The sequence below is a fragment of the Lonchura striata genome, chromosome 12 (genome assembly GCF_046129695.1).
Source record: "Lonchura striata isolate bLonStr1 chromosome 12, bLonStr1.mat, whole genome shotgun sequence".
Classification (NCBI taxonomy): Eukaryota; Metazoa; Chordata; class Aves; order Passeriformes; family Estrildidae; genus Lonchura; species Lonchura striata.
In genome coordinates this window covers 8,531,000-8,556,447 of record NC_134614.1, presented here as the reverse complement: position 1 = coordinate 8,556,447, position 25,448 = coordinate 8,531,000, and the positions used below count along the sequence as shown (strand labels likewise).

The following is a 25,448-nucleotide window of genomic DNA, read 5'->3' as shown; positions in this document are numbered from 1 at the left end:
GGCTTAGCTGGGAGGTATCCAACACACCAGCTCTGATGCTGCATCCTGCCTGGAGCCAAGTGACACATCAGTGCCATCGACCAGCACTGCATCAATCATTTACACAGCCCTCGTGTTTCCAGATGGCTGAATTCCATAGAACAGGTTGCCTGAAATGTGCTCGTCAGACATACATAGCAAACACCTTAAAAAAGGACAATGGCATTTCTTTCCCTCTAGTCAGAAGGGCAAGGACAGCATTTTGTACCACTTTGTTTCCTTCCTGCGTGAGCAAACACTGCAAACATCCACACCCTCTTAAAATTTATGAACAGTCACCCAACTTCCCACCCCCCCACAAAGAAGAATGAAAAAGCAACAACAAAACAAAAATCACCAGAGATTTTTTTCACCCAAAAATCCAAAGAGTACCCCAAAACAAAGCCTTGCTGTGGAAAACAGGCATAGACTAGCAGGTCAGAAGAATCTAGTTTTAAAAAGCCCAAGTTTTAACTGCAGTGAATCTATTTTCAAAACCCCAGCTTGTCATGCAAGGCTGGGAGCACCAGATGTCACCACAGCACAGGCTTTCCTTCCTGCAAGAGGAAACTCAACCAAATTACAAAAATCTCACACAGATTTCCCAGTGCAGCAGCTACTTTGTTTCACAATATTCTTTGCTTCAACTTCATTTGGAACTTAACAAAAAACAAAGGACAGACCTGGACCGCTATTTTTCAGAGCTGATAAGACAAAGACAGCTTCCAATTAATGACTGAGCCAACATTTTTGGGCAATACATTTTTCCTAATAAGCCATGCAGATAATTTTCTGCCTGAGATGATCTTCTGAAGAGGGCTATCAGCAGATACGACCCAGCCATAACTGAACAAAAATGAAGGCACACACTAAGCTAAGGTGGGAACACACACAAAACTCCTTCAGCAATCAGCCTAAAGCCCAAGCAGGGCACCCTCAGCCCACACTGCCCACAGAGCCCAGGGAAAGCACCTGAGCCAAGCACCAGAACAGCTGCTGACAAACAAATGCCAGCACCAACAAACAAGGTGAGTTCCTGGCCTACTCTCATAGTCCATGGAAAAAAAAGTTCAGGAAAAGAGAACAAATTTATTTAAGGCTACGGGAACACATTTGGCAAGATGATAAACCTACACAAATGCAAATTTGTCTTCTGAAAAGCAATGCCTTCCAATACATCAAAAAAACCTCAGATCTTGCTGTAGCAGACGTGTAAATGCATGGGTTTGCCAGAAGAATTAGTGAAACAGAGTATGAACTGAGCACAAAAATGTCCCCTGCAGCAGTTACAGCCACTGGTGGTTTCAGGCCTTCAGCACACATGTGTTTCCTGGCACAAGGCAAAGCCAGGGTAATCCAGAGGATTCAATTATTCCAGCAAAGCTCTGCAGGCATACATGCAATGTCAAACCTGACTACTTTAAAGCAACATAAAGAGTGTTTTAAACACTCCACCACCTTTCCTGATGACAGAGACAGTATAGCCAAAATTGTATAATAAATATACAGAATTGCACCTACCATAAGCCACGGGGGTTAGCTTTAAGACGGTATGCAGTGGGCACTTCAGGTAGGGCAGTTGTTCTGAAAAATCAAACCACAAATTACACATGAAATACAGGTTACAACTGACTTTTCTGCTATGTTTCAGGTCAACTATTTGAATGACTTTTTACCTAACAGGATATCTCTTTTCCTAGCATGCAACAGAGATGCTAATCAGAGGTAAAAACAACTATCACAGTATTTCAGGTGAGGAGCAGCTCAGTAACATCAACTACCGAGTTTCATGTGGGGGTCAAATGCAAAAAAAATACACTTGGGTACTTGCCTAGCAAAACCAGACTCTGATGATACAGCAAATTGTTAGAATTTACTGTTTGAAACCTTAAGCAGTAAACTTTCAAAAAAACAGACTGTAACATATCATGGAAGACTTACCTGCGGGCTTGTCAAGGAAATATGCGAGCAAACAGCGCATGACAGCTTGGTGACAAATGACAAGCACATTTTCCTGCCTTTCGAGTTCCATAATTACTGGCTCCAGCCTTTGAACAAGATCTTCATAGGACTGGGTGGGGAGGAGAAGCACATTAAAAAGGGAAAACTCTTTGAACAAGTATATGTATACAGAGGGGATCTTACTTTCATATTAGTCATCGTCTAAATATTATTTATGCACAGACAAATACTGCAGTAATAATTGTCATTCAACTAAGAACACAGTTCAGACCTAAGCACATACATAACACATTTTATTATACACATAACAAAACAAATCTCCCTCATGGAAAAGCTTTATTAAATTAGCCACTTTGATCAAGAATTTCCACAAAATCCCTAGGATTTAATTCACATCTGCAAATAGGAGTCTTGCACGTTATTTTCCATAGCTCATCTTCGAAAGCATCTCTTCTCCAAACCCAAATCTAGGAAGTTCAGCCAACAATCAGCATGCAAGGAGTTCACAAAGCCTGACTTGTTCAGGCTGCCCTTTCAAAACAAGCTATGGGCATGTTGGACTGGCCTGGTGACAGCAGCCACCATCCCACCAAGAGCCAGCAGAAGGACTTGCTGGTGACCTGTCCTGCCTCATCGTGCACAGGGAATTGCTGCTGCAGGGGAGCAGCAGGACTCCTGCATGGGCACAACTGAGCTCAATTTCACATGCATGGTAAAGACTCTGCTTCCAAAATGTGCCAGGTACTTCCAAACTGTGTCATGTACCACACGTGGAGAGCTCAGCACACTGCCCAGCAGGGCAGGGACCAAGCACAGCAGAAAACCTTCACCTTGGTCCCCAAGAAGGACCAAGTGGCACTGCTGACTGAGCCCTGGACAACAGAATGCCCCCAGTCCCCCAAGAGCTGTGCACCCCTGACACTATTACCAGACACAAAACTGTCTTGGATAAATGAGACCAACTCATCCCCACAAGGCACTGAGGGAGTTTGACATGCCAGTCACCATCCCCAGGACTGCACTGGTTTGAAAAACAAACACTCCTTGTTCAAATGCATGAGGAGAACTTGCAGCTTAATGACTGCCTCATTAGCAGGACCCGGGTCACACTGCCAGGGACATTGCTCTTGTCACAGTGTTTGCTCTTGAGGAAGAAGGCAGAGCTCTGCTCCCTCACAGCTCAAGCACGAGTTGCTGGGCCAACCCCTCTTCCCAGACCCTCAGCAATGGCCCTGTGACCATCTGGCCAGCACTGCACTGCACTAGGGCTGCTTTAGAAAAAACATCAGCAAATTTTCCCAGAGAAAAGGAGTTTAATAACATGGCTGCAGATTTCCCCAGCATCACAGCCAGAGCTGCCTGCAAAACAGCCACCACCAAGAGCAGGGATGAATAGAAACAGGCATCTTAGCAGCATGTTTGCATATGCAACAGCTGAAGCCCTGCAATAATTCCTCCTGCTTTATCACTGCAGGACCAGCACAGATAAGTGGTCTGGGCTCAATCTTTGCAAGATCCTATGTGCTTTTCCACAGAGAAAGGAACAACCTTTTCATTAATTTAAAAATTTATTTTTCCTTCCTAAAGCCAGCATGGATGTATGCAAGAAGACAAGGAAGCACTTCAACTTGAGAGATTAAAAATAGCATACCTCTCCTTTAGGGTATCTGTATCTGTATTTGTCTTGGTCTCTCAGTGCAAATTCAAGAGGATAATTTTCCTGTATTTCTTCGTATGTCATTTCTTCACACACTCCCTGTCGGTAATGAAAACAATTAAAAAACATGTATTCCCAGTAATGCAAAAAGCAGATATCACTCTTAAACAAAACCATATACAACTAACCTTTAACAGTTTTATTTTGCTACTCTGACATTTAAAATTGTCACACATGATAAACAGGGCACTCAGCTTGTCTCAGAGGTGGTTAGTAGGAATCATTACCTCCCTGTACAGGTGAAGTTACATCTATGGACAAAGCAAGGCCATGTCTTATCTATTGCACCTCTTATTATATCTTACAGCTGCAGCTGGGAATTGCCAGCTAGCAAAACTCCCCCACCACACACTTCTTTCCAAGCCAAACTAACCAAAGCTTCATAACATCACTGCTTCTACAGAGGAATGTTTTACTGGGAATGTCAAGAAAAGAACAAATTAACAATGGAAAAATTCAATTAAATGTTTATTTAGCCTTGTTTAATGTTTGTTAAGTAACGACAATTATTTCCAGCCTCTAGAAGCAGCTTCAATGACTTTCTACCCCATAAAAGACATATTATTAAAAAACTAAGTCCTCTCTTTCACCCCTAACAATCAAAGCAACTTATTAGGCATTTAAAAGAGAAGAACTTACTGCATCAATCTCATTCAAAACCTTCCACTGTTCATAAGGCACTCCCAAGGCTTCAGCAGTCTGAATTGTCCTTTTCATCTGGCTGGTCCAAACTTTCAGATCTTTGATATTTTGCTCATTAATAAACTGTGCCAAGCTTTTGGCAAACTGGAAGAAAAACCAAGCGACACTGGGTGAAGGCTCAGAGCCAACACATGGCTTTCACTTTAGAATACACGGGTACCAGCCTCTGTAAGCTCACTGTAGCTTTTCCAAAAGACTGTCAAAGTTTTTGCTAAGAAATACAACCTACTCCATTAGCCAAGAGGGACAGGAGAAAGAAGTACAAGAAAAATATTTGTATTTTCAGCATTTCCTAGCTTTCCTTTCAGCTTTAAATTGTGTACACTTTCCCAATTACCCAACAAGTCAGGATTCCACAAAAATATAGTTAAAAAATAAAGCACTCTTGCCAACTGATTTGTGGTGTGGGCTAAAAAGGAATTTCAGCCAACAGAAAGGCAAACAGATGTAAGAGTACAAACCACAATGTGCAAAGTGCCCGTCCTGTTTCCACTACCCGAACACACAACTAAAGAAGTCCTTTAAACTCATTAAGAGGGAAAGGCTGCAGAGGAGGAAAGCTGCAAGTGCCCAGCACAAAGAGCAGAGTTCCACCTGGCTGGAGGTACGTACTTCCTTCCCCCTGACAGACAGCCCGGGATCGCCTCCTATCCTCCCCTTCAGGTTGAGCTCGCTCTCTCCGTGGCGGCAGAGGTAGATGGACCGAGGAGTCACATGGATATTCATGAGGTAGTAGACAATCCGGCTCTGGATGTGATCCATCACTCTGTTCACCAGGTAACTCCTTCCGACATCCATGATTTTAATGTAAGAAAGATCCCTTTCATGAGCAAGTTAAAAAAAAAAAAGTAAGGTTCCACATTGTTGCTATTAGTACATACCACAATCTTTCCACCCTCTCTGTCCACCCTCTGTCCTTATAAAACAAAGGGGCAACAAGCCAAAGAAATTTAAACATCCTCAATTAGCCACAGAATATGCATTAGTCCTAAGAAATAACACAGTGCTCCAAAGGTACAGGATGAACTCTATTCCTTTCACGTGGAGCTGCTCACATCACTTTCCTTTCTGCCTCCTTTACTTGCACTTCATCCAAATCTACATCCTACTCTTGGAAAAATACAGCCCATACACTGAAAGGGAGATTCAGTGGAGTCACTTAAGTTACCATAGCTGAATAAGATACACAGCTATTTTACAATACCATTTGGGTTTTTTTTCCCCAGGTTACAAACACTTTCCATCACCAAGTGTTTGTCTGATTGCACCCAGGGGCCAAAAGGAATGGTCACTAATTACCCATCTCATTTAATCCCTCCAGAAAAAGTAGGGCACCAGAAGAGCCTAGGAGCAGTCTGAAGCAAGACATTTTCTCAACTGCACTGTGAGCAACCCTTTGTTAACTGTACTGTAATCTACCCCACCACTACCTTCTCTCAGCATCAGACAGCTTACAATTTCAATTTTCACTGCTTATCCTTTACCATCTGAGCTATAAATCTAGAGCAGCTTCTCATTCACACAAGGAAAGATGTAAGATGAAAATAACCACTATTGGTTTCCAGCTATGTGTTTGAGACACCACACTACAATAAAACAAGAAAACTGATAATAAAACCAAACAGAGGTAGTGAGAAACAGGCATCAGCACCCTCATTCCTGCCCGTGTTCCTTGGAGTTAATGATTACTATTCCAGCCAGGCAGAGCCATTAGGTCCATCATGGGAATTACATGCATGAACTGAGCCGATTGAACCGGCTTCACACTGTTCACGCTCAATTACATTAAAATGCAGCTCAGCCTTCTCTGCAGCTCTGGCCTGGAACAAACCAGGAGCACCTGGTAAGGCTGCAACTCCAAACCCTACTCTGAAATCCTGGGCTGTAGCACACATGATTCATCCCTACCTTATTCTCAAGAGTTCAAAGTTAATAAAAACCAGAAGAATGTTTTGGGGTGAGGATAAATAATGTAGCCAAGACAGTTTCTCAGAGGCCTGCATCTGCAGGATAATTTTGCAAGCACAAAGGAATTTATTCAGAAGTCACATTTTTAAAACTGATGTGCTCATAATTAACCTTAACTATGCCAAACAATTAAGTTATGCTTACAAATCACTCATGTCTCCTCTATGTACCAAAAAAACAAGTACCACCCAACCACTGTAGAAAATCTGGAATAATTGCTAAATGCTGGTTCTATCCCAGAAGAATAAATACCATTCTCCAAGTGGGAAAATCAAGAAGAATATTGTCCCAGACTAGACTCACTAGCCAATTTTCCTCAAACAAGGAAGTTTCCATGCTACACCCCCAGAGTCACCTCTCTCTAATTTGCCAAAGGAGAGAGAGAGATCAAGCCACTAAAATAATGACTTTGAAGCCCTAATCCCCAATACAGGATGCCCCAATCCCTACAGAAATAAACACTGGCTGTAATAGCAGTGTTGCTCCATCACTTACTTGTCCAGAGTTTCATCTAAGGTCTCATACGAGTTCTTGTAGCACTCTATTCTTTTCATGAAGTCTTCTGTTGCTTCATCATTACTACAATCAACATAGTCAGGACTACCCAGCTTCACTTGCTGTTTAAAATAAAACCAGGAGAACAGTATTTAAGTTTCCTTCCATTCTTCATGGATGTTTAAAGAAAGCGGGAATGGGAGAACACAACAAAAAATTTTGTCTGCAACTTCATTAAAATACATGGAAAGCTAAAAAAAAAACCTACTCCTCAGAAAATTAAACTTCTGTGCTAGTAACATTCACATGGATGGGGAAAAAAAAAGAATTTTTTTCTATTAATGAGATCTGAAGTGGGATTTTTGCTATTGGAAATTCTTATAATGTACTTCTAAAAATACTGAGCTACTTTAAACCTCCCAATGTCAAGCTGTTAAAGCAAACTTTCCTTTACTCACCACAATATTTGCAGCAATGACCTCTGGATCCACACATACAGACTCCACAAAAAAAGTCTTCAGTCCAAATGGGAGGAAGAAGGAACAGAAGGGAGGAAGAAGGAAGATGCATGAAAACACCTCTGGATACTAACACACATGAGCAGCATGTCACCCACTTCCATGCCAAGGTCTTTTTCCCCTCCATTTAGTCAGAAAGCATCTCCAGACCCTCTCATGAGAAATTCCTGGCTCCCCATTCCATGACACATCATGCTCTGTGCTCTTTTCCCCAACAATGCTTGGAAGTGGAAAATTCTTGCCATAGAAAAACCTTAGGATGGAAGAGGAAGAAACAAATGCAGAGGATGCTGGTCCAGCCCCACAAACAGTAACTAACATTTATGAAGTAACATTTTAGAAGCCTCCCAGCTAATGGAGTAACCTCACTTATAGAGAGGCTTGTGTTCTGCTGTGCCAAAGGCTTACAGAGATTAAGTTTAAAGGAAATGAAAGATGACTGGAGAACTGCTAAACGTAAAACCAGAAGGCAGAAAACCACTGAGCTTTTGGTTTGTACAGAACTAACACAGGACCCCCTTTGTGTTCCTGCAGCAACGACCTCAACTGCATGAAGAACAATACTTTAAATGCTCTTTCTGACACTGCATTCATGACCACAGGTCCAGGAAGACAAAATTGAAGCTGTAGCACAAAATAGCTTAGCTCCAAACAGTACAAACACTAAAGATGAGGAAAACAAGGACTGAATGACTTCCAATCACAAACAATGCTTAGGAACACAAAACATTATTGATTAAATATCCAAGAAGAATGTGGGTCGTGCTAGTGCACTTACAGATAAGGGTGAAACTACCACTGGCTTACCTGGCCATGCAATAGCTCAGAACTGCTTTGCTTTGACTCACCTTATATCCGTTTTCTTCACCAAATTTATAAATAGTTTCTCTACGTTCTCGAGTTGTGTTTGTAGCATCAAAGACCTAGGAACAATTAAAGGGAGAGAAAAAGGAATTAAGAAAGCAGCACAGCATTGGAAAGCACTGTGTTAGTTGTTAAAGTCCCTTGATGTGAAGGAAAGCAGTGGAAACTCTTCCCCTTCCCTCTACCCTACTATTTGAACAAGAAAACAAAGACATTACTACTTTACACATATTATTCTCTAAATACAAAATTTAGTAATATTTTGAAAGCAATTCTAGCAGAACTATGGATTTGGAAAAGGAAATCAGAATTTAAGCCTAGCACATAGTGGAGGAGAGACTCTTCCTCCTTGCCCATTATCAGTACAAAATAGTAACACACAAGTTTTAGTGAACTTAGCTACAAAAAAACAATGCTGCAGTTCAATGGGCTGTTCAAAACGCAAGTGTAAAATCTGCAAGACTTGTAAATCCTGTCCATTAATAACACCACCAATGCAGCCATTTTTGTAGGAACTCAGTTAACTCTGAACACAGTATTTTACTAAAGTATAAAGTTTGCCAAAGCATAACATTTACCTCATGTATCCACCAGAACTTATAGTTCATGGTTTTCCCTGATTAGTTAATAAAAACCCCAGAGTTGTGTTTTAAAAATTAGTCTCAACCTGCAATGTCAATAGTCGAGGAACTGATGTTTTGCATTCTATTATTAAATACTCAGGTATGCAGCAACTTATAATAAATTTCTCCTGGTCTCTTCAGACATTTCTAATGCCAGTAACAAGTGCCAAGAAATACAGAGGATACCTTTTGTTCAGCAAATCTTTACCTTCCACTTGGAACACTGAACTATCACATAGACATGTAAGCAAAATGGCAGATATGTTTAATGGTACATTGTGGAGCAATGTCCTATAGTGATGGGGAGGGAAGGTGGACTTTTTTCTTGGTGTTATCCTCTTCTCAGCTAACCCTTCAAATCAAAGCTAGTTGCTCAACATGGCATCATCACCCTGAAATTCAGTATTCACTTCACTGCAGCAGCAAGGCAGACCTAACTGCCAAGGAAAAGAAAGCTGGTATACTGGACAGCTGTTGTTATCCCTCAGGCTGTGGATAATCCAGCAGACACACAGTGTTTAGTGCAGGGGCATCTCAAGAAGGTGTCTCCAACAAGAAACTTACAGCCACGTGCCCGTTCTCTTCGCTGAGGTACTGCCGGACGTCGTTCAGCGCTGCTAAGGCACACTGCCTTCAGAAGGAAAGAATCACAGTCAAATGCTAGATAAAGGCATTTTGTTAATGCACTTGGGAGCAAAGGGCCCTGAAAATGGTAAGATAATTTATCTCAAAAACACAAGACCTCCCTCCAAACACGGGAAAAAGCCAACAGAGGTCAGCCAAGATACACTAAGGAAATGTGGTCATGTCCCCTTGCTCCTCTGTTGTCACTGACACAGCACCACATGTCAGTGACACAGAACACCCATCAACTTTGCAGACCAGGATACACTTCCACTGATCTAAAATAACATCACTGAAACATCCCTGCAACTGTATGCTTTTCCCAATTACCTATTCATACATAACTGCTTCTTAATTTGACTTGCAAAATAATAAACAAAATGAACCAACTTAAGGCCTTTATCTTGTGGCACTAAGTTGAAGTGAAGAGACAACTGTCTTTCAGTAATCTACTTACTCTCTTTTGAGCTATTGAAAACTGCTTATGTAAAAAAAAAAACAAAAAACAGTTAAAGCAGAGAGCAAAACAAAGTTAGCATCAAGTATTAGTGACTGAGGTGAAGGATCATCCCACTGCAGTCACCAACCCCATGTAATTAGTACTGGAGACAGCTGAGGATACAAACACCAAAAATCCCCACCCTGACATACTTTACACTTGTGTTAAATCTGGACAAGAATACATGAATATGCAACTTTCCTATGTCCCCAGCATTAGCATTATCTTCAAAGTCCATTATGATTCCTAACACATCAGTAATGCTGCAGGGGAACATTGTACACAATTTACTTGTTACCAGAATAAAGCCCCATTTATTCCCAGTAAGTACAGCCTCTCTGCAGTACCAACATAAAAGCCTGCCCATTCCAACAGCCCTTCCCTACATTTCTGCTGAATTTTGACTTCCAGACTGAAATAAATAATTCCTCTATTTACCATCTTCTGGAAGCACAGTTTTATCTTGAAAGAGAAATGAAAGCTTTTGGATCCTGACAGTATTTCCACATTAGCACAGTTAACAGATGTCAGGGCCTGAGATTCATCACCCAGGTCTTCACTGAATAAATACAAACCCTCTTTACTCATTGCTAACCAGGCAGATTATTTCACACAGCCCATTTCATGCTACATCCCTCACCCCTTAGCCTAATAGGTAGCACAGAGGCACATTAAAAGGTTTGGCTCTACCTGTAAGCATAAGGTAGTGGCTTGCAAAGCTAATGCACCTTATAACTGCTCTTTATTCCCAAGGATTCCTTTGGCTTTAGCAACACTCAGTGCTGCTGAGAGGGAGAAAGGGAAGCAAGAGGAGAGACAAGACAATGGACAGCCACAAAAGAAAGTCCAGATATTTTTGATGTCTGAAGCTGAATTAAGAATAAGACAGCCCATACTTTAAGTAGCCTGAATAAATATGATTTCCATCCACCTCAAATTTCTCATTTCCTTCTCATTTCACACTGCACACTCTAAGTGCTTTCCTGAACACACTAAAAAGCACAGTGAATGTCCAAGAAAATCTAAAGGCCTTGTTGTTTGGTCTCCTCTAGGAAAGAAGCAGATCTCTCTTGCTCTGCCCTTTCTCATCATCCACCCTTTCTTCTCAAGGTCTGTCCCCACATTAAAGCACAGCCTCTTTCCAGGCAAGAGCAGGAACTCAGCTGCTTCATCTGGACACAGAACTCTGGTTCCCTCCTTGCTTTGCACAGCATTAGCAAAACATGGCAATTTTTGAGGCTGTGCATTGATGGACTGAATGAGGCACCTGCATGGTGGCCAAAACCACAATTTCAGGGAGAAAATTATCACATTTGATTCTCACTCATTTAAACAGATAATGATGAATACATTCAAAGTGCTACAGATGAACAATTTCATTACACAAACCAAAAAGAAAAGCAGTTATGTGTTTTTTTTCCTTTATGAAGCAAACAAAAGCTCTAAAATGGGATTTTAGGAATTATGCAGCAGAAAGAGTCACATTTATTAGCTGGTACTTTACAAGAAGGTAGAAAAAGTTATAACTATCTGTTAAAACAGTTTTTGAGTGAAAATATTCTAGAGTATCTACAGGAGTAACAGTAGTCACATCCTAATGAAAAGGAATCAAGAAGGACTTCTCTCCATATCTGATGCTTGAGATGAAACAATCAAGAAAAAAAGACCCCCAATTTTTAATGAGCCTAAAGAAATCACTATTCCATCTTCTCTAGAATGTCTTTTCCTGCAGTCTCCCTAAGGGTCTTGATCATACAAAAATGCAACTTCACGCAATCTCTAAGAGAAGTAACACAGGATACATTTTTAATATGATTAGCATGGTGTTCCAAGCACAATCAAAACTTACTTCCTGATTTTCAAGCCTTCTTCATTGTCAGGCAGGAAGAATTCAAAGGATTTATACTTTTTCACCAAATCTCGACGATACTGACCAACATTAAATTCTGCCAAGAGAAACCAGCATTAGCAAGAGCCAACAACAGGCACATGAAAAGGACAAAAGTTAGGATAACTTTGAAACCAAACTTCCTGCAAAGATAAAATAACTTGGCCTGTAAGTTATCATACTTCTTATGAAGCAAGATAACTTACTTCATACTTCTTTTTGTGTTTTGTGAGGTTTAAAATAGCGAAACAGCAATAAATCTTGGAAATAGCTAAAGAACATTTGGGCTGTAGTCACTCTACTTCAGTGGCCACACTGTAGTGCCTTTGTCTGCCAGTTTGCCTGGACAACAAAAAAAAAATTATTTTCCTCCTTTTCAGGAGTAACTCAAAGTCTATGAAGGACTAGTAATTATTATTGGTATTAATAATAATTATTATTATTAGCTTTTTCTTCTATGTATATGTACAGTGAAACAGTGTTCAGATAGCACCTCCCAAAACTTAAAACCCTTAAGTACAAGGCAGAGCTCTAAACAGAACTAAACAATCTTGCTTTAAATAAATAAAATTTTAAATTCCAGTAGCGAAAACATTTTTTCAGAGTCCTGCTCTAATATTCCTACTCTTTAAGAATTAGTATTTCACAACCCTTGCTCCACTTACTGGGGAAAAAAAAAGATAAATTACTAAAACAAAACAAAAAAAAAATTAAAAATCATCCTATGTATGAAACAATCTCACTGTGATCTCATTTCAGTGATCAAAAAACACCTACTCCATATCTGGACAAAGGTGTAAAAGGTCCATGGGCAAACACAGTATCAGGTCACCATGTCAGGTATGGGATTAGGGCAAGACAGCTCTGCTTTGGCTCAGAGCAGAATGACATTGAACCCTAATTAATTTCATTCAGTGGCTGTGAAAGTAGGCCTCTGAAATGAAATTAAACATTAAGTTGTTTCAGAACTACAGGTTTTGTCTGCAGAACTGCAAAGCTTTGTTTTTGGGGTTTTTTTTAAGATTAAACCACACTGAAATATTCTGTTTAAAATGCTGCCAAGGTACAACTCTATTTGCCAGACTTCATTTCTGGAAAAAGAAGCAGTAGACACAATTACAAGGTCATAGTTAAGGAAGAGGATACAGAATAAAAGAGCTCATGAACCACATGCTGTATACAGATTGCTGTTGGGATTGGAGGCAGAAGATAATGATATAGAAATTATTTTTCTCCCCCAAAAGTCAAGTTTTGTTTGAGCTCAGCAGTGCTGATGAAATTCATCATGACATGGATTACAGAACAATCCAGGTGATTCTGTGATGGTTTTAATAAGCACTAGCCACAGTGGCTACATGAAAAGGTTTACCTTCCCTTTTAAAATAAATGGAAGGTGCAAGAAGTTCAGATGGCCAGTGTTGTAAGTCAAAAGCATTTTAACAGTCAAAAATCATTAATTTCATGAGAAGGAATAGTTACTGCCAGAGGGCCATGCAAAGCAGAGGAAAAAGTGTTATCCAGTGGGACAATCTCCAGCCTTTATTCTTGGCAGCCATACCTATGGAAAAGTTTCCCAAAGCTCACTGGTATCACAACCACAACTATTGAATAAAGCTTCCAAGGCTCAGTATCTCAAAACCACATTGCAACACAATTCTATTCAGACATCTAATTGACCTCATTTCCTTCAAAAAGCACAGACAAAAGTCCCCTGTACTTTTAACCATTTCACATTCTATACAAGAGAGGATTTTGGAAGAAAGAAAACACAAATATCATGACTGATTTAACCATCAGCAAAAGCCTGGGTTATTTACCTCCACCTTCTGTTCTTGAACTCTCCAGCTTGCTTAATGTTACATGAAAAGATGGCATTTATCTTTTCTCTGGTTTACATAACCTCATAATTTGAACCATCTGTCTCAGAGAACAAGAACTCCTGCTAAATTAAGCACACACTAATTTTAAGATATTAAGAGCCATAGGGTAGCAGATGTTAGGGCTACTTGATACTGATCCTGTATCAGTTCAGTCCCATTAAGTGGAAGAATTAGGGAAAATGTCATCTATTCCCTCAAACAGGCAGTGAGATGTTTTACATGGACTTCAGTAAAATTGCATCACTGAAGACACAAACAGAAAGGCCTTGTGGTTTTCTGAGAAAATCTCAGTCACCCTTTCTAACAAAGACAAACAATACTCAGCAACGAAGGACAGAAACTCATATGGCAACTTTATATTGAATATTTTTGTAAAATCAGGCAGCAATGCTCCACCTGTTTTTTCATCAAGTACTACTGTGTGTGTGTTTTCTGATGTGATGCTCACAGTACCCCACAGAATTTCTCCTACCAGTTGAGCCAAACTCCACCTACAGTAAAATTAGTATTTGGGATACATTCAACCAAGCATGAGCCAGATGTGGATAATATCTTTCGTGGTGTCCAGTACTGGACTTCTGCTTGTCAAAGATCACACAGTGAAGTGCTCAAACTCAATTACATTTATACATAATATATCTCATGAATTTAAGTTACATGTGTATCTATCATACAAACATTTTCTCACCTTGGATATAGGTTAAACTACTTCGATTGTTATTTCATTTCAGCCTAATGGATAAAACTAAACTCTGAACTAGCTGATACTGGTCATCAGAAGGGTTAAACCATGTGAAAACAGTCAAAATCAAGTGATAATTTAAATCCTATAAACTCTTACACTTAAACAATATATCCCCCATGTCTCTTCTAAATAAAGCACATTATACAAGTTCCTAAAAACTTAAGGAAACACCCACACAAAAAGCTTTACCCTAGAAGCAAAAGGCAGTTTAAATATAGGCCAGAATTTTTCATCTTGACTTTTTAGAGTGACTAGGAAATACATCTCTGAACAGCCAGCCAAAACTCCACACTTTATTATGACCTCATGTGTTTAATATCATTTAAATTATTAAATAGGCATAGAGCTACTATTACTGCACTGGACACAGAATGAGAGCACACCAAATGTGTCTTGCTCTTCTGCAGAGAAAGAGGAGAAAGAAGGGGAGGTGGCTTCTCAGAAACTCAAATGTACTTAGGTCCTGTTTACTGGGCCCACAAGAGACCACAGGAGCCCAGACAGGTCCTTGGCACAGCCAATCTGAGCCATTTCCTGCTCAAAACACACAGAAATCTTTAAGGAATTGATAACAAGTGGCAACTGGCTTCCTCAGTCTTTGGCTCTTAGTATTTAGACAAAGAACTGCAAGTCATTCCACAAACATAAAGAAGTAAAGAACTGCAAGTAGCACAAAGTTCACAGAAAAAAAAAGATGGAGGAGTTGAGAGTTTAACCCAGAAGTGCCGACTGCTCAACTGCTTGTAAACAACATTCCTTTTCACCCACATGTAGAAAGGAAAACAAGGAAAAAATAAACAAAAAAGGGCAGTGTTTCACAATAAGGGAAAAAGGTTGATTTAGGCAGAACAAGAAGGTAAAGGGACAGTCAACATAATTGGATTCATTAACACATAAACAGTAACATGCCTGTGTATATAATTGCTTAAAATTACATTAACAAAGCAGGAGGATTTTAAGTAGTCAAACTTGGTAACAAAATTACTGAAAATCAGGTTTATAAAGCACCTAAGGTTGCGCCCTGTCCTTCTGATGTAAACAACAGTAAACCCATCACCTTTTGTAGGCACTCCAATCCAATTTAAGTAGCGTGTCAGCTTCTTGGAGATGTAGGTTTTTCCTCTTGCTGGGAGACCCACCATGACAATCAGAGTAGGGCAATTGGTCATACATACTGCAAGAGAAACAGGAAACCAGGATTTACCAACAGCATTCCCACAAGCAAAGGCTGCTCTGTGAGCTCCCCAGGAAGGTCCCACCCACCCAAGCAGCTCATGCACTGTGGGGAACCATTTGGAGCTCCACAGCAGGACAGGGAGCCTCACCACCCTTCTTACGCTGAATTGTGGAAGGGTAAGTCAGTGGTAGTGCAGTGATGGACGTGTGAGGTGTAAACAGGCAGAAAAGAAGAAATCTGGGTATTTGCACACAGTAATAATAGCAAAATAAAGGCAACTGACATCTTATGCCCCTGCGTACCTCAGTTTAGTGCTTGCATTGAAAGGAAATAGCAAGGTGTACAGTTTTAAAATATTTTTTATATTTTTAAGACCTAAACATCAGTCAATTTTTTCTTGATTTTGAGCAAAACAAGCATGACAAACACATCTTAATACATTATAGTAAGACATGCTACTCACTACTGATTACTCCTTTAAGTATAATTAACACTAAAATCTCTCCTGAGCAGAGCTCATTTGGCTATTACTAAGAATAAGACAAGTATTCTACACAATCAAGTACAATAATCTGATACAGATATATGTACACACTCTTAATCAAAGCCAGAACATTTAACTTAATAAAAACCCTCAACACTGTAGGAGGCTGAAAGAATTGTATGTACGACCTGAAAACTCTGGAGGCATTTCCTTTCAAATTACAAGTTTTTGAACATTTTAACAGCACAAAACTAAGGATACCTTGCATTAATCTATCACAGCTACAAGGGACTTCCTAAAAAGAAAGAAAATATTAAAGTGATGCAGATACCGCCAAACTCCCTCCACCTTCTATTTTTAAGGAAATTCATTTCTATACAATCCACATGTGTATCAATTTCCTCAGTGCCTTGACAGAGGAGACGTCAAGTCACTCCAAAAGACCAAATCTCAGTGATTAGCTGTAAGGCATAACTGAACTGTTGTACAGAGGGCTGTGATTGCTCACTGCCATCCCACAAAGCCACTTGCATAAATCTAGTGCAGATAGTTCACATAACAGATTAAAAAAAAAAAAAACAAAAAAAAAAAAAAAACCAAGCAGATTAGCAAAGGCAGACGTGCCATTTTAAAATGCACATTTTAAGACACAAAACAAAAAACATTAAAAATACACCACTTTTCATGAGGGAGAGGAGGTGAAATGGCACCCAACCTAAAATTCATGAAACAGTCAACTACTCCCTGTAATGACAGCTACAGGGAACTCAATGCAAAGCAAAACAGATCCATCCAAACATGACCAAGTCTCTGGAAGGACACTGAAAAAGCCCTCAGAGTAAGTTCCCCTGTGCAGAAGCCTATAAACAAGCAAGGTAATAATTTCTTTTCCTTTTTATCATAAGTTCAGGCTGTGAACCCCCTCTCCAAGAGGGTGAAGGAAGTCTCTAGGGAAACGACAAAGCCTATGGAGTGCCAAGTGCTTATTAAGCTTAATAGCCTTGCTTCCAGCTTTAAGGGCATAAAATAAAACACTGAGACAAGAGAAACCCCTGGGCCCCAAGACATTTTAAGAGAAGACATTTTTCTTCAAAGCCTGTTCAAAAGGTCCTTCACCTGAAACATCTAGCTCAAGTTTTGAACAATTTTTCAGAACAAGCAGTGAAGTAAGAGCTGTAAAAGACAAACCAGGATCTCTACAGAAAGGCTCCATGCACAGCCTGAACTCCTCCAGCTCTGCAAAGAACTGTGGTGCAATAGGCTTTTATACCTATTCCAAACAGAATTTACCAACCTTTTATTCTTAGAGCACCTCTTTTCTTTTTTTTTTTTTTTTTCCCCCTTTTTCTGCTGCTGGGGTCAACCATACAAATTTCACCTTCTCACAGAATATCTGTCTTCTGGAAATGCAACAATAAACCTATACTGGAATAAAACTGAAGTCTGGGAAGCTTCCATGAAGAGACCTTCAAACCACTTAAATTAAATGGCTGCTTCACAGATTATATCAACAGCTAAATTTCTAAATTAAGTCCTACTGCCTGCATGGTTTTCTAACCAAGCAGCAAACTAGATCAACACCACTACAACATGCATAAGGGACATTGAGTGTGCCAGTCTGCTACCACCCCTATTTTTACACATATTTCCTCAAAGAAAGTACAAAACCAGCAAAGCTGCCTTTGTTAGAACCCCGCGTGTCCAGTTTAACAGGCACACCTCACCTGTTATTCCAATCACTCTGGTGAGTAACCACAGAGCAGAAACCAAGAGAAATATCCCAGTCAAACAAGTGGCAATCCTACTCTCATTAGGTGCCAGGCTGAACAAGAGTGCTTTTTCTCTGCAGACAGATGCCCCTGTCTTTGTAAGGAGAACACCACTGATGCCAATGATCCCAAATCTGCTTTTACAAAATGCCACAGCCCTGTAAGCAACACTACACAGGACATGATGCTACAGTGATGTGCCACTCCTCAGTGCTTGTCTTTAACAAGAGGGTGGCAGTTCATAGTCTAAAATTCAGGGCATCTAAAGACGTGTTTGGTGTTCTGGATTAGATGGCCACCAATGGCTGCAGCATCATACCACCTGCACAGGTGGCACTTAGTGACAAACACACCTGTGCACTGACAAGTAGAAGCCAAAGGCACCTGTGCTGGCCAAAACAGCCCATTCACAGCTAAGTGGTAGGACTAAAAATTAAAGCACACAAAAAGCTATTTAATTTCTTCTGTATCTCAGTGTAGCATTCTTAATACACAAAGACTTAGCACAGCAGACTTTATTTCCTCCCTTATGATCCCGTGTAATTAACAGGGCTTAATTTTGTTCAATTAGCTGAGTAAAAAAGTTAAGACCAGAACAGAATGCCAAGTTCTGAGGATGTATCATATACTCCAAATAAATTAATTATCTTTCACTTTATCTAAACCACAGCTTTCTCAACACTTACTGTAAGCAGGGAGAAACAGTCATTCCCATGGAGGTATTTTCAATATCAGTGTCTCATGGTTTACATTTTCCCTTGAAGAAATGTAAGCAAGTTTGACATGAGGAAGTAGGCTGATAAAAATAGCCAATACCACAGTTACATATACGTAATTCCTGGTTTCCCAGTGGCACAGTGTTCAACCCCCGTTTTCACAGCACCTCACCATCACTCAAATTTATATTTAAAAAACTTCAGTGTGAGCTACAGGTGTGTGAGTTAGAGCCAAGGCAAACTCCTAAGGGTGGCTTTCTCACCACTTCTTACCACTGCATTGTCTGGTTTATCTTCAGAAATAGCTCGACAGAGTCTAGTCTCCAGAAACATCCCACTTTTCACTGCTGCTTCGCATATGTAACTCCTAAGGGTTTCTGACAGCCCCAACCTGTGGATATGTCATCAACACTAATTTTGTTAGATGAACACAAGCACTCAGAACAGTAAAACAGAACTTGCATCTTGTACACCATCATTTGCTAAAGATGCTCTAAGACTTTAGTCGGTTTTTTCTTTGAAACAGATGCTTGTGATATATGCATTTAAGAGTGCATGTTTATAAACAGCATCACCAAAGGAGAAGGAAAACACACCCAAAATACCAATCAGTGAGGGAAAATGGCCAAATGATGAAATGCTGCAACTGAAGCAAAGTCATTATCCCAGTTTAATATTTCTTAAACATTAGAACAACACAGCAAGCTGCAGCTCAAGAGTAAAATTATGACTGCCTACCCTTCTAAAGTTTAAGACTTAACAGTCAAGGAAAAAGAAATTACATGTTTATTTCTTGCCTCTTAGACTCTGTTGTGAAATAATGCAAACGCAAAAGAAAATTGTGAAACCAAACTGGGACACAGAACAATCTAGATGAGTTGTGCTGCAATTCATCAGCCTTCAACTCTTTTGGATCTTGTGAAATCCAAGTCAAGAGCTGATATTTTCCAAGTTCACTTACTACCGAACAAATTATCAGCTGTCCTTTCCTTTGACCCAGAATCAGATTTTGTTTTTTTCTTATATGTGTTAAGGACAGATGTTTTTTGTATCATGCTGTTATGGTTAGAGATTTGAAGTTTACCAAGTGTTCTTGCAGTTTCTATGGCCTTCAATTCAAGACCTGCTCTCCAAAAATCCTGTACTATTTAGAGGCTCATACACAAATACCTCTGACTTTAAGCCAACATAAGCACCCTTCCAAATAAGGTTAGCCCTACATGTTTTATTCATTACTTATCCAAGTTAACCATTGTTAATCCATCATATCCTTTTGATTAATAATGACAACCAGTCTCTCTTCTTCGCATCCCACAGGGATGAGTTCCTCATCCTGCTGTTCTTCCTGAAAAGCATCTGCTCCTAGACCTGAAGAAGTCCATTATCTTCTAATTTGTATCTCCTCTTTCTGTCCAAACCAACAGTTTTTATCATCACCTTGGCCCAAGGGATTCAGAATTCACATTTGTCCCCTGGCCAGCCTTGTGCCACCAGCTGCTCCAAACCACTCTGTCATTCACTTCCTCAGGGTCACCCTTTGCTTCTTACAGCTTTGATGCCAAGAGCAAGGATCCCATCTCACATCCTGCTCCTCAGGCACCATCCTCACCTCATTCGCTCTCCTATTTTCAGTTCCTAGGATTAGGAGCATAAATACACACAAGCAGCATGTGCTCAAAGGGTAGAGTTCTTCAGAGCAGAGATAATAATTTGATACTTTTTTTTTTTTATGTACATTTCTACTGCTGTATCATCAGCAAATGATAATTATTAGACTGACCAAATTTTAGCAGTTGTAGGGAAACAAAGCATTTAATTGTACTGGGGAGGAATGTTTAACCACAGGAAGTTCATTATTTATCTCTCACTATAAACATCCTCTGCTGGAACAACTTTCACTAGGGCCTACTCAGCTATTTGTTTTTTATGTCCATGTTTACAGCCCTCTGCTTGATTCAGAGGTTACAGCAATCTGAACATTCAATGTCAAGAACAGTTTTAATTCAACCTATTCACAGACAAAACTCTTCACAAGTGACCACAAAAGGCAAGCCACAGCTATTAACAACAATATGCACTCCCAGTGCCTTCAGGTGTGACTCTGGAAGGTCACCAGAACAGTTACCTTGGCTGCACCTGTGTCACCAGCTGTACAAGCTGCCTGCTCAGTAGGCTGTATATGGACACAACTCCTCCTCAAAGACCTTGTACTGACAGGTTGAAAGAACTGGCTCTTCAAAGCCCTGTGACAGCTAAACCCAGGCACAGCTCAACAGATTTCTTCTTCTCAAGACAACAGTAGCTGCTACAACTCTTAGAAAATCACACTAAAAAAGGCTAACACTGATAAGTCCTTTAGTAGACAAACCTGCCGAGTCCTCAACTGGAAGTGTGTACAGTTCTGCTCATCCAGCTTCTAGAAGGATAAAGACTAAAGGTAGAGCAAAGGTCAGCAGCATAAAGCAAAAAATAAAAAAAATTTAAAAAAAAGCCAACCAAAAGAGGCTGAAAGAGTTCATCTTGTTTAGCCAAGAAACTCAGAACACAGAGTGACTTACTTCACTTTTCCCACTGCAGAACTTGAGGACAAGAAAACCACTTCCACCTTGAGCTGGTATTTTTGGAACAGTATCATCTGACACAGTTACCTGAAGCAGCAAAGAACTGGAACTGGTCAGCCCAACACAGCCCCAAGTCACCCATCTGGGCAGTCCATCCTGAGCTGCCACAGCTACAGCACCCACAGTCACACTGCCCCACCAGAACACAGGGCAACAGAGGATGCATGGAAATCTTGGGGAAAAGGAGTCTGCAACACCCCTGCATGGGAAAAATTATGAAGTGTCCTCAGTTTGCTGACACAAAATAGATGGCTTCATCAAGGAAGAGTAACTTCTGCTCTTCTGCAGGCTGATTGTAATTCTTACATATCACAAATGACTGCAGATTTTTTACGAGTAGGGATGCAAAAGGATTAAAAAAAAAAAAGGGCAATCTCTTTTTGTAGCAAAAGGTTTTTTTTCATTTATAAGGGGTCTTAGGAATTAAATTTACAGAGTCCTACCAAAAAACCCACAGGCATGTGAAATATTTTTTAATTTATAGTCAAGTGAAACTAAATAATTCTGCCAAGAAGACAATGTACATTGTCAAATTACACATGACTCACATGCAATTTTGTTCTTGGGTTTGGGGGATTCTTTTGCAAAGCAGTATCTGTGTCAGAGCTATAACAGATATTAGTCTGTTTGGAAAAGAGATGCCACATTAAGGCTAAAACGAAGCAGTCTTCTTAGCATGTTTATAAAGCACTTATACACATTTTCTGACTCTCTTCCTATTTCAGCATTCATCTCAGTCTACCATGGTTCCGATGCTGCAGTTCCCACAGAAATACAATCCTGCCTGCTTGCCCAGCACACCACAAAAGAGTTAGGGGTGGTTTGGGGTTTTTTTGGGGGGAGGGGGTTTGGTTTTCTCTTTCAGCAAGGGCTGGACCAAAGCAAGAGCAGAGAGAGCCAAGGCTGCAGCCCATGGACTGCTGCCACACCGGCAGAGCCTCAGCTCTGTCAGCACAGCCTCTTTGCATGACAAATACAAACAATTCTACACGACAAAGCCCCTTTTGTCTGCAAAACTGCCGTGTACCGGACCTCAGTTACTTAAGTAAGGGGGGAAAATGAAAGGAAGAGGGGGGAAAAGCAACCTGTGAGGCAAAGTTTGTTAATGAACTATGGTTTACAAACGCTACAGCCAAAGTCGCAGGAGGCTGATGACTTGGTTGGCTGCACCTCAAAATATGGGAAGTCATTAACTCATGGAACAGATGGGCTGATACAGCATTGGCCTTAAAGGAAAAAAAAAATAAATAAAGGAACATAACAACCAAAACAACACTGTGACATTTTTAGGCCTCTCTCCAAGACGAATATACCGAACATAAACGCTCCCTGACACCAGAACGTCTCACAAATAAAAAACCCAAACACACCCGCAGAACACCAACAAAAGCACGCAGAAAACACATTCATCCCAGCTGAGCTCCCCTGCCTTCCGCTGGGCACCGAGCCAGCAGCTCCGGGGCTCGACCCTCGGGGGGACCCGCGCCCGCCGCCCGCGCAGCGACCGGCCCGGGGCTCGGTCCGTGCCCGCCCCCGGGCCCGAGGGAGCCCTCACCGCCGCGCTGCGCGCTGTGCCCCGCGGGCAGCCCGTTGTCGTAGGGCTCCCACGTCTTCTGCAGCGGGTTCTGCGTGAGCTCCCGCGCCGCCGGAGCCGCCGCCATCCTCGGCCGCTCCCGGCTCCCACCGCAGCGGGGCGGGCGGGGCGCGCCGGGGCCGCCCCCGGGGCAGGGCCGGCGGCGGAGGCCGCAGCCCCGCCGCGCCCGGCACCGGCGGAGCCCCGCGGGACGGGCCCGGCCGAGGGTCGTGCTGCGAGCGGCCGGCTCCGCTCCGTGCAGCAGCACGCTGCTTCTGAAACGCCTTAAAAAAAACACACAGCCAGCCCAAAATCTAAATACAGGACGCCCAGGGAGCGTGCGGTGTGTTTTAAGTCATGCATCGAGTGAGACATTTTTCCAATTAAATTCTGTTTTGGCCTAAAGGCTAAATTAATAAACATAAACAAACCATAGGTTTCCTACATCCTATTTGGCTCCCCGCAAAAAAAGCTGTTAACAAATGGCCCTGGGAAGCTGCAGTGGTTTGACTAAACGCAACACCCAGCTGTCGCCTTTCCACATCACCTTTATCAGCTTTACAGCTTGGGGAAACCCACCTCCTTAACCGCCCTCAGCAAAGCCCTAAGAAAGCTCAATATTTCACATATATACACCTCTCTATATATTTTACAGAAAATAAATGCAACACAGTGGAAATACGGTAGTGAAGTGGAATACACACTTTCATTATTAATCACTCCAGTATTATGACACTGGCCTAAACACAAGTGAAGCTCGGTACATACTTTCTTTTTTAATATTAACCAGGCTCTGATCACCTGAGGATTATTTTTAGTCTTTCTGTTGTACTACAAGCTAAAATGTACCTTTCTAAACAACAAAAAAATCAGTTCTCAGCCATGTGGCAAGATACCTCTCGGAGGGTCAATATTGTTTTTCCAGAACCATGTTTGCTTGACTTGTTTTTCCCACTGTTCCATTTCCTTCTCTCCAAGACCAATGACAGTTTTCCTCTGTAGGTACCCTACACTATATTTTTATCCAAGATTTTCTTCATGATTTCGTTTTGGGTCAATAGCTGACTTGGGGAGGGGCAGAGGGGCTACAAGAGTTTCATTGCAAGGGTCAGAAAACTAGGAGCAGAGAGAGGGAAGTTCTGAATTCTTGAAAGCTTCCTGGTTTCTTCTGTCAACTGTGTTTACTTCCAACAGTTGTCCAAAGAGCTGTGAGCAGGAACAACTCAATCTGTGTCCCAGGTTTATCCCAGAAGCCTGTCTCCTATGCACACATGGAATGCTGCAACACACAGGACACAGACTCCAGAGTAGAGTCCAGCACCAGGACATCCCCACCTCACCCTCCTGTGATCACAGCAAGGCCAACACCAAAATGCTCCAGCTTTGCTAACAATGCCTCCAGTAAAGCCAGGGGAGCCCACCACAGATGTGATATTAACAGATACAAGAGATTAATAGGAAGGCATGTATAAACCACACTTCTCAGGTTTGTTTTACATACATTAAGTAGAAAACCGACTAAATCCTTCCAGCCTCTAGAAACAAAGTTTGTACTTCCTTTCTGCAAATCCACACCCTGCACAAGAACTGGAAGCCCGGTCACACCACTACCTCATACCAAGAACACTGACCTGATGTTATTCATATAAAAATAGCATTTTTCAAAAGCGGTGAATGGCCACATTTCTAAGTCTCATCCTCAAAGCACCACACAGGTCCAGTTAATTAATTCTTTTCTGCTCGGGCAGATTCAAACCAGAGGCACCTGCACAAAACTTCAGCTAAGGGTTTGTCCAGGTGTCTCTAATAACATCAGAGGTGTTCAGAGACACCTGCTAGCCTTTGTTCTTGTGAGGCACAGAGTTTAGCTTGGTTGACAACAAGCTTATGCAATTATGTTGTATTCAAGGGTTAGTTGATTTGTTTTTAAAACTCAGTGCAGTAATGAGGCATTAGATCAAGGACACAGAGAAAGCAAATACAGGTATCTTGTGCTACTCCTGAGGTCTCCTTTCAAAACACGGTTTACAAGGGCACTACATTCACTTACTGGGAAAGGACAGAACAAGTGTTGCCTGTTAGATTCTCAATAAATGACAGAGATCACCTGCTGCACAATCTCATTGTCATCAGCAGCTGCCTTAATGCAAAGGCTGGAGGAGCAGAGCTGATGCCTGCAGGTGAAGAGCTTTGTTTGCTACAGGGAAACCATGAACAAGCCTTTAGTCCCGGGAAGGCTTTTACACAAAGCATCTGCTCTCAGGGCCATGGTGGGCAGAGAGCTTACCTGAGAAACCACCTCTGTCCAGGGGCAAAACATAAGGAGAAGGCAGTCCTGGAAACTGAGCTGCAGCATGGAAATAACGTGCTTGAGCCAAGTGACAAAGTTACACTCACTCTCTGGAAACAACTGACTGACAAGACAGGAAATGTAGGGGTTTAATGCCTACAGCAAATGGTAATTATTTAGAGACAGGGAGAAATAAAAGAGACTGAACCAAGGTTTCAGCTTGATCCTACAGAAACCCAACTTGTATCTGTGAACAGGCTGGATCATATGGCAGCCACATAACCCAAGTTTCACAATATGTGTGAGTAACTTCCA

The 25,448-nt window shown here is 41.2% G+C and overlaps 1 protein-coding gene across 3 annotated transcripts in view; it reads right to left on the bottom strand.

The window, feature by feature from the left end:
* Positions 1–22,978, bottom strand: part of LOC110469914 (6-phosphofructo-2-kinase/fructose-2,6-bisphosphatase 4) — a 35,330-nt gene extending 12,352 nt beyond the window's left edge. For all 3 annotated transcript variants that reach the window (XM_021529132.2, XM_021529130.1, XM_021529133.1), the window contains exons 1-12: positions 22,826–22,978; positions 15,561–15,677; positions 11,840–11,936; positions 9,432–9,498; positions 8,229–8,303; positions 7,321–7,377; positions 6,863–6,984; positions 5,012–5,219; positions 4,337–4,483; positions 3,632–3,736; positions 1,960–2,089; positions 1,540–1,602 (exon numbers count right to left, since the gene is read on the bottom strand). In XM_021529132.2, the coding sequence (XP_021384807.1) occupies positions 1,540–1,602; positions 1,960–2,089; positions 3,632–3,736; positions 4,337–4,483; positions 5,012–5,219; positions 6,863–6,984; positions 7,321–7,377; positions 8,229–8,303; positions 9,432–9,498; positions 11,840–11,936; positions 15,561–15,677; positions 22,826–22,931 (1,294 nt within the window). In that variant the 5' untranslated portion in view covers positions 22,932–22,978. The remainder of the gene's footprint in view (positions 1–1,539; positions 1,603–1,959; positions 2,090–3,631; positions 3,737–4,336; positions 4,484–5,011; positions 5,220–6,862; positions 6,985–7,320; positions 7,378–8,228; positions 8,304–9,431; positions 9,499–11,839; positions 11,937–15,560; positions 15,678–22,825) is intronic.
* Between the last annotated feature and the right edge of the window lie 2,470 nt (positions 22,979–25,448).